Source organism: Micromys minutus (assembly GCF_963924665.1).
Source record: "Micromys minutus genome assembly, chromosome: 22".
NCBI classification, from domain to species: Eukaryota; Metazoa; Chordata; class Mammalia; order Rodentia; family Muridae; genus Micromys; species Micromys minutus.
In genome coordinates, this window is record NC_137957.1 from 7,207,929 (window position 1) to 7,221,315 (window position 13,387).

General features: G+C 53.3%; 1 protein-coding gene across 2 annotated transcripts; it reads left to right on the forward strand.

Annotated features, from left to right (window-relative positions):
• Nucleotides 1–7,873: 7,873 nt before the first annotated feature.
• On the forward strand, nt 7,874–13,369 carry NAB2 (NGFI-A binding protein 2). 2 transcript variants are annotated; one of them, XM_080935892.1, is made up of 7 exons: nt 7,874–8,087; nt 9,402–10,275; nt 10,629–10,762; nt 11,027–11,078; nt 11,164–11,296; nt 11,505–11,696; nt 12,638–13,369. In XM_080935892.1, exons 1-7 carry the CDS (start codon nt 8,005–8,007, stop codon nt 12,745–12,747), a joined length of 1,578 nt encoding a protein of 525 aa, XP_080792018.1. In that variant the 5' UTR covers nt 7,874–8,004; the 3' UTR covers nt 12,748–13,369. The 2 variants fall into 2 exon arrangements, with proteins under 2 accessions (XP_080792018.1, XP_080792019.1); XM_080935893.1 differs by lacking the exon at nt 11,505–11,696.
• The last annotated feature ends 18 nt before the right edge of the window (nt 13,370–13,387 follow it).

The following is a 13,387-nucleotide window of genomic DNA, read 5'->3' on the forward strand; positions in this document are numbered from 1 at the left end:
ATACACAACACACATATAGATGACCTATTGAGATGGCTCAGTGTAAACTGCAAGACTTGAGCTCCATCCCCAGAACCTACAGGGTAGGAGAAAACCAACTTCTACTCCACAGAACCTCCATATTGATTCTGTGGCACACAGTACCCCACACACAATGGATCAACAGATGTAAAAAACGTTTACTGTCAAGGTTAGCAGGAGGCACGGTGGTCCGTATCTGTTAGCCCCAGTATTCAGAAGACTCACGTCTGAGGATCACAGATAAGATTAGCTTGCACTACACTTCTAGAGCTGACCTCAAGACGAAAAACAACCGAGATGACAAGCACCGGTCACCTCGTCCCTCCCCAACTTCTGATCCTGCCTCGGTTTCTGAGTACTGGACACACTCTCTGCCTGACCTGCAAATGTCAAGCCATATAGTGGGAAGGAGCATCATGCACAAGACAACTTAGATTTCAGCTCAGTAACTGGACAAAAACTGTAAACAGAGTCTGCAGAACTGGCCCCACAGTTAAGAGTGGGTACTGCTCTAGTGCAGGCCTGACTTTCTCTCCAGCACCCTCTTCTGGCCACCAAGAGTACTACATTCATAGGTAAGCAAGTCAGGACGTAACTGAAAATTAAAAAATAAAATAGAATAAAACCTTAAGCTTTTTTTTTTTCTTAATGTATGAGTCAGGGTGGCAAGTGAACCCTGCATATCAGTGGGAGAGAACAGGGGATAGGGTGCAGATCTATGCAAGGTCTCTACTGTCTTTTCAGCGTTCTAGGAAGTCAAGGCAGTTTTTAAAAAGTAAATTCTAGTGATGCTCTTGTGTACGTAAATGTGTGTGTGTGAAAAGACATGATATACACACAGATGTGTGGTTTTTAGATGGGGTCTAGCTATATCACCCTGGCTGTTCTGGAGCTTGTGTAGACATGTAGCTGGCATCAAAGTTTCAGTGATCCTTCGGACTCTGCCTGACAAATGCTGGGATTACAGGCATGTGTGGCCACCCTGGCATACCTCACTTTTCTTTCATGGCCTCCTTCCCTTCCCCCCTCCCGTCCATTCTTCCTTTGTTTCTCTCTGGTTTTGCTGTGGTTTTTTTTGTTTGTTTGTTTGTTTGTTTTGTTTTTAGATTCATTTTTATTTAATGTGTATGGGTGTCCTGCTTGCATGTATGTTTGTGTGCCACATGTGTGTGATGCCTGTAAAGGTCAGAAAGGTCTGTGGATAACACTGGAACTGAAGTCACAGACAATTAACTGCCATAAGACGTACAGAACCAAAACTAGGCCCTTTGTAGTAGCAGCCAGTCCTCTTAACCACCACGCTGTCTCTTCAGCCCGGTTTTGACTTCCATATGTAGTTTCATGTGCCCCAGGCCATCTCAAATTTCCTGTATAACTGAAGATTACTTTCGACTCCTGCCCCTAACTCCCGTGTGCTGGGATGGCAGGCTCGTGCCACTATACCTGGCCAGGCCTTTCCAGTCTCACCACTGACTGGGCTTTCTCTTTTGTTCTCACTAAAGTCAAAAACAGGTGAACTATTTCCAGGTTTGAGAACTAACTACATGAGATCACTGGCACACTTTCATCATCCAAACAAGTGTTGTCATTTCAAGAGAGCAAGTAAAGAACTCTATGTCTTTTAGTACTGAAGATACTCTTCAGAACATTTCAAGAAACCTTCAGTGTTTTAGAGCACAGGGTAGAATGAATATTCATTATCTGCAGGTGGATCTGATTTATGCAAATAGCCGAAAGAACTCTGGCCAAGGCTGTGAGTAATTAGTGTGAGAAGTGTGGTGGTAAATATGTTCCAGGATTGTTTTTTTTTTAATTTAGAATAACATGTCACACATTCACTATGTAAAAGAGCAACCACCAGGTGGTGGTGGCACACACCTCTAATCTCAGAACTTGGGAGGCAGAAGCAGGCAAATCTTTGAGTTCAAGACCAGTCTGATATATACATAGTAAGTTCCAGGACAGCCAGGGCTACACAGAAAAACCCTGACTTGAAAACATTCCAAAGAAAAAAAGAAAGAGAAAGAAAAGAGCAACCACACGGCCATCTAAGGAATCACAGAATCACGAAAGGAGTATTTCTGTAATGAGATATAGGAGGAGTGGTGTTGGCAAACCCGAGATGGAATGAATGGAGACCGTCCACTTGCAAGCTGCTCATGTTTTCAGTCATAAAATGACTCTGGTCAGATTACATGGGTCTGGTTTCCTGGTTTAAGCCTCCTACAAGCTATGAAGTGCTCTACCACGAAGCTATATTCCTCAGTCCCCAGAACTAGGTGTTATTGCCAAGTAAGTTATGGGGGGAAAAATCTTTTAACTTTTTGGATATAGGAATTGTGAAGATTTGAAGCCATCAACTGTTTGATGACGTTAATTGCAAAAGGACTAGAACCGTCAAAGGCAACTGACTGAATCCCACTGCTTCTGAGGGCTACACTGCTTCTGTGGGCTACACTGCTTCTGTGGGCTACATTCTGAGTCTGTCCTTCTCTCCCCTTGGCCACCCTCACTGGTGTGTTCCTGTGGGAAAGGCTCTCACTCCCTTTCAAGCTGTCTCCCCTCATTTTTTATTTTGTTACTTCTTTAAATGTACTTAGGGTAGGGGACACGTGTGACCTCATGTGAGTCACCAGGTTGGAACTTAGATCTTCAGGCTTGGAATCACCAACTCTTCCAACTGACCCATGTGCATGACTCGGGCAGGTGGTCAGAACAGCTTCATGGACTCAGTTCTCTCCTTCCACCTTTACACGGGTTGCTGGAGGTTCCTGGGAGCCATCTTGTCACTGCCCTGGTACTCTAGGGACTACAGTCCTTCCCTCTCCTAAATGCAGGTCTAGCCCTCTACTCCATGTTTAAGTCTTTATGATCCTACCATATCTCCAAAGAGGGCTGGAGAGATGCCTCAACGGTTAAGAGCACTGACCGCTCTTCCAGAGGACCAGGATTAGAGTCCCACCACAGGGCAGCTCACAACTGTGGTCACACCAGTCCCAGGGGATCCAATGCCCTCTTCTGGCCTCTACCGGCATTGCACACATGTAATACAGAGACATACATGAAAGTAAAACATCCATTAATTAAAAAAAATAACTATAATGCTATTCAAAGTTTGTGCTCATCTTGAGTAGATAAAATTTCAGAAATTAAGCAGTATATTTAGAAACATTCTATTGTTTCTGACTTGTTTTTGTTTTTTTTCTTTTTTTCCAATAGAGTCTCACTATGCAGTCCTGGGTGGACTGTAACTCCCTGTGTAGGCCTGGGTTGCCTCAAACTCACAGAACTCCATCCGCATTTGCCTTCCAAATTCTGGGATTAAAAACATATACCATCATGCCTTGCTAAGTAGGAGAGTTTTTGTTTTGTACGTGTTAGTAGTTGCGAGGAGGGGTATGGAATGTGAGTGCAGGTGACCACAGAAGGCAGAAGAAGGTATCGGTCCTCAGGACCTGGAGTTACAGGTGTCTGCTGTGAGTGCTGGGAACTGAACTCTGGCTCCTGAAGGGCAGGGAGTGCTCTTAAGTGCTAAGTCATCTCTCCAGCCTTATTTGAAAAGATCAATAGCAATCTGACAAAGAATCTTTACACACACACCCCACCCTGAGACAGGGTTTCTCTGTATAACCTTCCGGGCTGGCCTAGAACTCACTCTACATCACGCATCAAACTCACAGAGATCTGCCTTCCTCTGCCTCTCGGGTGCAGGGATTAAAGGTGTACACCACCACCACGCCCGGCTTGACAAAGAGGCTTTACAGTTACTGGATATGATTTGGGGTTTTTGGTATGCTTTCAGGTGTATTTTATAAAAATAGGGGACAGTCAGGCAGAGTGACACAGGTCTGCAATCTCAGTGCTGGGAATACAGTGACAGCAAGAGGCCAAGTTCAGGGTTAGCCTGGGCTACACACAATCCTGTCTCAAAAATGAAAAGCAAAAAAAGATGGAAGTTAAAGTAGTTTAAGAATACTACTTCCAGAAGACTTGGATTGTTTCCCAACACCCACAAAGGGCAAAGGACTGACAAGTCCAATCCCGGGCAGTCAGACGCCCTCTTTTGGCTTCCTTGGGAATTGTACACAGGAGGCATAGACATCCACACAAACTTAAGTGTGTCCAGACTTCACACACATTCATTTCTAATAGTCCCCCACCCAGTGAACATTGACTTAGAGCCTCTGAAGCGTTTGGCTTTGGTTTACACTTCTAATCCAGTAAATCTCTCTCTTTACTTGACTTCCAGACTTCCTAGAAAACTTCTATTCATGCATCAAGACCTTTGTTTCCTTGCTCATGCCAGAAGCTTGTGTATCCCAGTCCTTTAAACAGGCGGTCTGTGTGCAAGGGTATCACTGCCGGTCAGAATTCCCACAAAAGACTAATCTCACCTTTTACTGTTTCCTGTTGTTCACTGTGTGTTGTTTATATGGTCATTTTTTCTACCGACCTGCGGTTTCCTTATAGGTGTAGTTTATTTTTGAGAGGTGAAGTATTTCCAGGCCAGCCAAGGCTACGTAGTAAGATCCTGAACAGTCAGGGCCGCAGAGAGAGACCCTGCCCCAAAAGCACACTGGGGGCGTGGGCCTGGCCAGAGGCTAAAGGAGAGCTGCATTTGCAGAGGTCTGAATTGTTTCCAGCACCCACACAGTAGCTCACAATAATCTGCAACTCCAGTTCCCGATGATCCAATGCCTTTTCTGACCTCAGTGAGCTGTTGTACACACAAGGTGCACATACATACACACTCAGTCATACATAAAGTAGTTATTTTTACGCGGCAGGGTAGGCTCCTGCGGAGGACTTGGGTTTAGTTCCCAGCACCCATGCACCCAGCTCAGTGGGGCACCTGCACTCAAGAACACATACACATGAAAAAAAGTATCGTTTAAGGGGTACAGAAAACAGTTGCCCATAAAGGATGAGAGGAATTAGTTCTGCCTGGGAGGTGGGGTACGGGGGTCCAGAAGGTATGGTCTGAGAAAGGTGAGGCTGAGTCAAACCTTGCTGAGTGAGCCTCTTTTGGCAGGGTGAGGTGACAGCGTTGGGGGTGGGGAGTGAGCCGAGCAATCTGCTATGAGAAAATCCCCACGTGCCTGGGAAGACAACCCTGGCAGGCAGTAAGCTCACTCCTCACCCACCCACTTTCTCCCCTCTCCAGTCTCCTCCACCGCTCAAGAACTACGACTTGAGATTCTGTTTCCCTTCCTAAAACAGACCGCTGCGGACAATAAAGGGAATCTTAAACTTTGGGTAAATGACATCACTCGGCTGTGCTCTTCGTTTGAGATGACTGGGGGGGCGGGGGGGGGGGAGCAGGGGAAGAAGGTAAGGATAAGGTCTTGCGAATTCGGGCACTGGGAAAAATGAAGCCCGGCAGAAAATGAAATGGAAAAAAAAAAATTGTTCCCACTCCCCTTTTGTCAAGCCCCAACACACACCTGTCTGTGCGAGCACACACACACACACACACCCTTTGCTAAAGGCTGGAAATTCCTTGTTCTCAGCGGAAGAGAGTAGGCGGGTGTGTGGGGGTGGCAGCCGTGGGAGGAAAGCGAAGAACAGACGTCTCAGCTGCTCGGGCTGCGGGGGCGCTCCGGGCCTCGGGTGGGACCTGAGAAGTCAATGCTGCTTTGTTTTTTTATAATCTATGTATTTTAAAATACACGAGGGCCAGGGTACAATCTACAGGCATACTGATACACAGGTAGGTATAAACAAACACACAAACTCCAAATACTGTCAATAGTCTTCAATCTGACTACCACTCTGCAGTTAAGTTTCCACACACTACTTAAATCTCATGGCAAGTCTTGAGAAACAAAGCTACAAACGATACTCCGTAGTTTCACTCTCACATTCAGGTTGCCATCGGGACCCATTCTAACCCACAAAGGGACGGGGACAAGTGTCTGAGCGAAATCTATCTCCTCTCCTTCCCCCTCTGGTCCCAAACACGGGAGCCAAGGCCTCAAATTCGGCGCCTCCCTCCATCGTCTTCTTTCCTGGACCGGGACCAGGCGCACAGTAAGTTCCGTCTCCCCGGGTTTCACACCCCAAGCTTCCCCACCCCCTACAGCTGCACTAGCTGCCCTCTCTCTCTCCAGACCCCAGGACTTAGCGCCACCCCAAAGGGACCTGTGGGAGGGAGGGGGGCGCCTGGAGCAAAGGCAGTGTGGGCGAAGGATGTGCGTCACGGGGAGCGTGGGCAGGGGGAGGGCGGGGGCACGAGGAAACCCGGGGCGAGCGGCTGGCAGCCCAGACTCCAAAATAACCGGACGGGAGGGGGGAGGGGCGCCGCGCACATCGAAGGAAAGGCCGTCTAGTCGCGCCCTCCATAGGAGCAAAGGGGTTCGTGAGAAGGACCCTGCGCCTTCCTACCATCCCTAGTATGTTTGGAAGGAAGACAAAAACCTGAGCTATTGAAATCGTTCCTCCTTGATAAAGTACCCATCCCTCTTCGGAAACCCAGAGATCCCCCTCGTCAGTCTGGAATGAATCTGGAATGTAGAACCCGCCCCGACCCACACCACCCACGCCCTGCCAGGGCAAGCCACTCACAAGTTCGGAGCAGAGGGGCGGAGCCGAGGTTTCGAACTAGGGAGACGTTTCCTCTGGCCAGTCCGCCACGCTTCCCACCCCCACCCTCCCTTTCCCCAAAGGCCTACACAACCCCCGCGTGCCCAGTACCCCCCCCAATCCTCCTAGCCGTGGGCGTGTAATGGGAACCAGATGGGGCTGGAAGAAACGGAGGGGGTTGGGCTCCTTCAAGGCAGTCCTCCGTGGTGGGCAGTCACGTAGACTAACTACTCTTCCCCTCTTGCTCAGCTTCCACTACACTGTCCAGAGAGGTCCAATCACTCATGACCTCAAAGAAGGTAGTCGCCTTCTCCTGGCTTTGCCATCCAATCGTCTATAAGGCCTGGATATCAGAAAATGGGGTGCCACGAAGGCATGGTAACCCCATCCCTGCCCTCGCTAGCAAACCCCGACATGCCTAACCGACGCTCGAGTAAGTAGTAGATTCTAGTATAACTTACGACCAAGGTTTCTGAGAGCCGCCTCTTCATATTACAACCTTTAGGCCAGAGAACCGTGTTAAGACACCGAAGGGACCTCTGCTCAGCCCCGCGCTAACAGGTTTACCCTAAAGGCACATCCTAGGGGAGCCGAGCAGGAGGAGCCGCACACCCCGACCCCTCGCTAACTTTTCCCCATCACTTCTAACACTCAAACTAACGGCACGGCGCGGCCAGAGTGCGGCCAACGGGCGTCCGCGTCGTTGTTGGGACGCGTGTGCACGTACGCGCGCGTGTCTTTGTATACTTGTGCGTGGTTGTGAAACTGCGCTCTCGGCTCACAGGAGTAGGAGTGGTGCAGGGAGTAGGAATGTAGCCGGCGGGGCGCTCACGTGGGTACGTGGGCGCAAAGAGGGCCGGCTGTGCATCCGGCGTGGGCGGCAAGGAGCGACCTGCCCCGCCCGTTGGGTCCCCAAGCTCCCCCCCTCTACAGCTCGGCCTCGGTCACCTCGGTCCCCAACTTGGCGCCGACTATTGAGTCCCCGCCTCCGCCTCCTGCTCCACAGCTCCCCCCCCCCCCCCCACCTTTCCCCAAGTCTCCTCCTCTCAGTCTCCGCAGCAGCCTCTCGGAGGCTCAGGCCTGGGCTCCCACCCACCGCCTCCGGTCCCAGCCCCCGGTTCTGCCCACGCCCTCCTCCCGCCAGCCCGGCAGGCAGCGCAGCGCCTGGCCTAGCTCCCTGTGCGTCCTGCGGGGGAGGAGGCGCGGAGAGGCGGCAAGCTCAGCTGGGGAGGTGGGGGCAGAGGCACAGACAGAGGCGCGGAGGCTCCGAGAGAGAAGACGTGGAGGGAGGGACGGAGCCTGGACAGCGGTGGACCCGGGCCGCGCGCGCGCCAGGCAAAGAGCAGCGCGCAGCAGGCGCCGGGCACCGAGAGGGAAGACACGGGTGATCTCTGGCCGTCCATGCACAGAGCGCCCTCTCCCACAGCGGAGCAGCCACCTGGCAGAGGGGATAACACCCGCCGGACCCCACAACCCAGACTCAAGTTAGTGGGCAAAAGGAGGTGGCAGGGAGTGGAGATGGGTGGAGCTGGACTCCGGAATGGGGTCTGGAGGGTGGAGGTCGAAAAGAGGACGTGGGGAAGCGGTGGAAGTGGGAGGTGGAGAGTGATGGAAAAGGGGGGGTGAGTATTTGAATTAGGGGATCCTGGGAGCAAACAAAGACCCAATGAACCTGGGTACGGTAGAGCACTGCCTCATTTTCTATTCCAGGTTTACTCAGTGGGCATAACCTGGAGCGTGAGCCCCCATGCAAAGAATATCCCCTAGCGCCAGGGGAAGCTACAGAGCTTTTGATCTGTCAACAACGTGAGGGGTGGGGGCGCTTAGCTGTCTCAGTGTGTCATTAGCACACATCGCACCACCCCTAGGTCTGGGAGAAGGTGGTTCCTTTGAGTTAAGCATCTGCAGGTCTGAAGGGGGTGTGCTTCAAGCCTCCCTTGTCATGAAATGACCATTCACAGGGCGAGGAGGGGTAGCCCCCGAGTGCAGCCCCTTCCTCAAGAGGCCTTCAACCTCTCCCTCACTCCCTTTCGAAGATCAGGGTGGAAAACAAGGGAGAGGAGAGTAGGCGGGAGCCCCCAGGCGGTTTTCGCCCACAGACGCTGCTACTGGGGGAGTGTGTGGGAAGAGCGGTCCCAGAGCAGAACAATCGAGCCCCCCCACTTTCCCAGAAGAGAGGGGCCTGCTGAATAGTGAGAAGGGCCAAAGGACAGGGGTAACTGAAGGTACTGGGCAGCCTGGGAAGTTGGGACGGATTCTAGGAAGGGTGCTTTAATCCCTGGAAGCTAAGACAGGAGCAAGGGTCTACCAGGTTCCCTAACTGCCAAGGAAGAGGCCACACCCCTCCCTCTGAGCTACCTGGGCAAGGAATAAAACGGCCAGCAGTAGTCCCTAGTATTCTAAGTTAACTTTCATATGGATGTTACATTAAGTAATGTTGAAGCTGCTGAGTGTCTAGTGGGAAGAGGTAAGGACTGTAATTTGGGGGAAAGTGGGTCCAGCCATTTTTGGGAAGTTGTAATGGGTCTCAAGCTAAGATTGTGCTGCCCCAGACCAGAAAGATCAACGTACAGGATGAGATAAGCGTTTTTTGGGTTTGTGTTTTTCTAAGAGTTGTTTCTGGCCTTCTGTGCTTCTGGGGCTCGGATGGGACGGGCATGGCTGTGCCTCTGAGCAATGCTCAGGTCTCAAGTGTGCTCAGCCTTGGGCACTGGGCAGGAAAGAGGACAGTTGTTGGTGTGGGTTGGTACCCCAGCAGGACACTCACACTCACTGTCTCTCCTACCCTTCCTTCTCAGGGCAAGTGCCCCAGCGATGGCACTGCCTCGAACACTGGGGGAGCTGCAGCTGTACCGGGTCCTGCAGCGTGCCAACCTCCTTTCTTACTACGAGACCTTCATCCAGCAGGGAGGGGACGATGTACAGCAGCTGTGTGAGGCGGGCGAGGAGGAGTTCCTGGAAATTATGGCGCTCGTGGGCATGGCCACCAAACCACTCCATGTCCGACGTCTCCAGAAGGCTCTAAGAGAATGGGCCACCAACCCAGGGCTCTTCAGCCAACCAGTGCCTGCTGTGCCCGTCTCCAGTATCCCACTTTTCAAGATCTCTGAGACCGCTGGTACCCGGAAAGGGAGCATGAGCAATGGGCATGGTAGCCCAGGAGAAAAGGCGGGCAGTGCTCGAAGCTTTAGCCCCAAGAGTCCCCTTGAACTCGGAGAGAAGCTATCACCACTTCCTGGAGGACCTGGGGCAGGGGATCCCCGGATCTGGCCAGGCCAGAGCACTCCAGAATCTGATGTTGGAGCAGGAGGAGAAGAGGAGGCCGGGTCTCCCCCCTTCTCCCCACCTGCAGGGGGAGGAGTCCCTGAGGGCACTGGGGCAGGGGGGGTGGCTGCAGGTGGCACAGGGGGTGGTCCAGACCGCCTGGAACCAGAGATGGTGCGAATGGTGGTGGAGAGTGTGGAGAGGATCTTCCGGAGTTTCCCCAGGGGTGACACTGGAGAGATCACATCCCTGCTGAAGCTGAATAAGAAGCTGGCACGGAGCGTGGGGCACATCTTTGACATGGATGATAACGACAGCCAGAAAGAAGAGGAGATCAGGAAGTACAGCGTCATCTATGGCCGCTTGGATTCCAAACGGCGGGAGGGCAAACAGCTCAGCTTGCATGAGGTGAGGACCTGGGTCCTCAGGACTGCCCCTTCATTCCTGGGGCTCAGTCCACCTGCCTCTCAGCATTCTTCCATCCCCCACCTCCATGTCATTGTCCCCTTGACCACCCAAGTTCCTTCCACACACCCACACATCCCTAACCTAACCCCAGCTGCTGCTTTACTTCATGGCTCACATTCTAGGAACAGGGGAGGCCTGGTAGGGGCACTGAGGCCCCACCTCTGTCTTTAAGTTCAGGCAGTTCCTGGGAACTATTTTAAGCAGGCATTCTTTGGATGGGCCTCTCTTGGTGGTGAAGGGGGGAAAAGCAGTAAGAGAATCAAGAACTCACGCCGACTGTCCTCTTGCCACAGCTGACCATCAATGAAGCCGCTGCCCAGTTCTGCATGAGGGACAACACGCTTTTACTGCGAAGGGTAGAACTCTTTTCGCTGTCCCGCCAAGTAGCCCGAGAGAGCACCTACCTTTCTTCCTTGAAGGGATCCAGGTGAGACCCCCTTCCCCAGGCTGCTCACTCGGTTGGCATCTCTAGGCCTGCTTCCCACCCACCCGCCTGGCCTCCCCTTGCCAACTCAACCTGTCTGAGGCTTGCTGTCCGTTCCCAGCCCCCCACTCCTGTCCAGCCAGCCTCTTCCTGCCGGTTCTAATGCGTGCTTCCTGACTGGGTTGTGCACCCTGTGCATTGTGGGGTCCTTCCTAACTCCACCCTCCTTATTCTCCATTTTTTATCTATTTATTTTATTTTTTGCAGGCTTCACTCTGAAGAATTGGGAGGCCCACCGCTGAAGAAACTGAAACAAGAGGTATAGTTTGGGGGGCATGGAAGGCCAGCCTGCCCCAACCACTGCCTTGCTGGGCCCTCACTTTCCAATTTTTGGGCATCCACAGGTTGGAGAACAGAGTCACACTGAAATGCAGCAGCCTCCTCCAGGCCCTGAGTCCTATGCACCTCCATACCGCCCTAGCCTAGAGGAGGACAGCGCCAGTCTGTCTGGGGAGAGCCTAGACGGGCACTTGCAGGGTGAGTATGCGTTAGAGCACCTTTCTCTGATTTGGGAGGAGATGGAAGCGGGCGGGTGGGTTGCAGGAATGAGCCAGGAGTCAACCGCCTGGAACAGGGTTGGGAGGCCTGGCTGGATGGGGACAGAAGAGCCTACGGGAATGGCTGTCGGTTGAGGGTGGGTATTGTTGGCGGCAGCCCCTGACCTGACCAGTGCCCATGCCCACAGCTGTGGGGTCGTGCCCAAGGCTGACGCCGCCCCCTGCTGACCTGCCCCTGGCATTGCCAGCGCATGGGCTATGGAGCCGCCACATCTTGCAGCAGACACTGATGGATGAGGGGCTGCGGCTCGCCCGCCTCGTCTCCCATGATCGTGTGGGCCGCCTCAGCCCCTGTGTGCCTGCGAAGCCGCCTCTCGCAGGTGAGGCAGCCAGCAGAGCTGTCCCTTAACACCCCAGCTACTCAGGCCCCCACGTGGGTCCTCACAGAACCAGAGGGAGGAAGAGGGATACAGCTGTCAGAACAATGAAAGGAGCTCCAGCTAGCTGGTCCTTGCAAGGGCAAGCTACTACTGGGTTGTTTCCAACTGGGAGGGTCTGAGTCAGGAGGGGGTCTTTGACCAAGGAACAGAGAACCGAAGGTGAGCAGGAGAGTCGGAAGTAAGGGAGGCCTGGCTAGAACTACCTAATGCAGGGGGTGGAGTCGCTGGGAGTTGTGGGGATAGGGTTCCCCAGCTTGGAAGCAAAGGAGCCCAAAGCTGGGCACTTTGTGTGCATAGGAAAGGAGTGGGCCCCGGCAGAGGGCCGGGCAGCCGCTGGGCTGAGAGCGATGCCGCAGGCAAAGCCACCAACCCTGGCTTGGTATTTTTAAACTGTGCGTGGGTGGAAAGTGGGGGCGGGGACTGAAGGGGGTGCTTCTCTTGAGGGAGGAGCTGGGAGTCTAGCTTCCTGTGTTTCCCCTGATTTGGCTACCAAAAACTCGGGGAGCACTTACAGGGAGAGCGAGGCCTGGGAGGGCCCCCCCACCCCGAGGTGAGTGGGGGTGGCTGGGCCTGGGAAGGGGGAGGGGGAGAGGTCAGAGCCAAGCCGCCCCCGCAGCTCCTGACAGAACCAGAAATTCCAGCAGAGCAGAGGCGGGCTAGACAGGGAAAGAGACACAGAGACAGAGAGCTACACACAACCAAAATAGGAGGGGGGAGCTGCATACCCTTGGGTATGGAACCCCCATACACATGCAGTGGGCAGGAAGCAGTAATTCAATAAATGGAGCTGTCTTCGCATTTTTCTCTGCCTGGCCTCATAACAACGCTTCTGCTCAGCCTCCAACCCAGTGTTCTAACCAACCTACACCTCTTTCCTGCAGAGTTCGAGGAAGGGTTGCTGGATCGCTGCCCTGCCCCAGGACCTCATCCTGCTCTGGTGGAGGGTCGCAGGAGCAGCGTCAAAGTGGAAGCAGAAGCCAGCAGGCAGTAAAAGTGGGGGAGTCTCAGACCCAGGACCCGGGCTTCTGGCTCACTCAGACCCCCCACGCTCTCCATCCTTGCACTAGTCACTACCCTAGAAGGATCCTTCTGCTGCCCTCTGCCCCCCCTCCGCTCCATGGGCACAGGACTATGGGGCTTCAAGCAATAACAAGCAGGGGCCTGGCCAGAGGACACAAGGAGGGTGCAAGGTGCGCCCTCACCCGGCTCAGGGGCATGGACTTTGCCTCCAGCCTGCTGGGGCTCCTCTCATACCACACACACCCATTCTCCAGGTGGCCAGCTTGGTGTAAGCAGCTCAGCTACTCACTTGGACACGGAAGAAAGAACTTCCCCGGGGAGGTCTGGCAGCGTACGGTGGAACCGTTTGCTCCGAGATTGGGGGCTTGGGAAAACTGGGTCTCCCCTCCCCATCCCCATTTTTTTGTGCTTCTAGTTTGTTTCTTTAATTTAACAAGTGCTGCAGTTTGCCCGCCGTCCTCATCACCCCCTCCCGGCAGTTGTCTCTCTAGCACTGAGGGTGCCCCACAGTTCCCTCCACCAGCCCCTCGGAGGCCTGGGTTGGACCCTGGGCCTCCTCAGCCAGCAGGTCTGCAGCACCTGTCGAACAACTTAGCGTGTCTTTCTTTTCA

Bases quoted from the DNA above. Each gene is read 5' to 3' on its own strand.
- NAB2 (XM_080935892.1), top strand. From the start codon at position 8,005: ATGCACAGAGCGCCCTCTCCCACAGCGGAGCAGCCACCTGGCAGAGGG. The intron at 10,763-11,026 runs GTGAGACCCCCT...TATTTTTTGCAG, and splicing joins TCTTCCTTGAAGGGATCCAG to GCTTCACTCTGAAGAATTGG. The intron at 11,079-11,163 runs GTATAGTTTGGG...GGGCATCCACAG, and splicing joins TGAAGAAACTGAAACAAGAG to GTTGGAGAACAGAGTCACAC.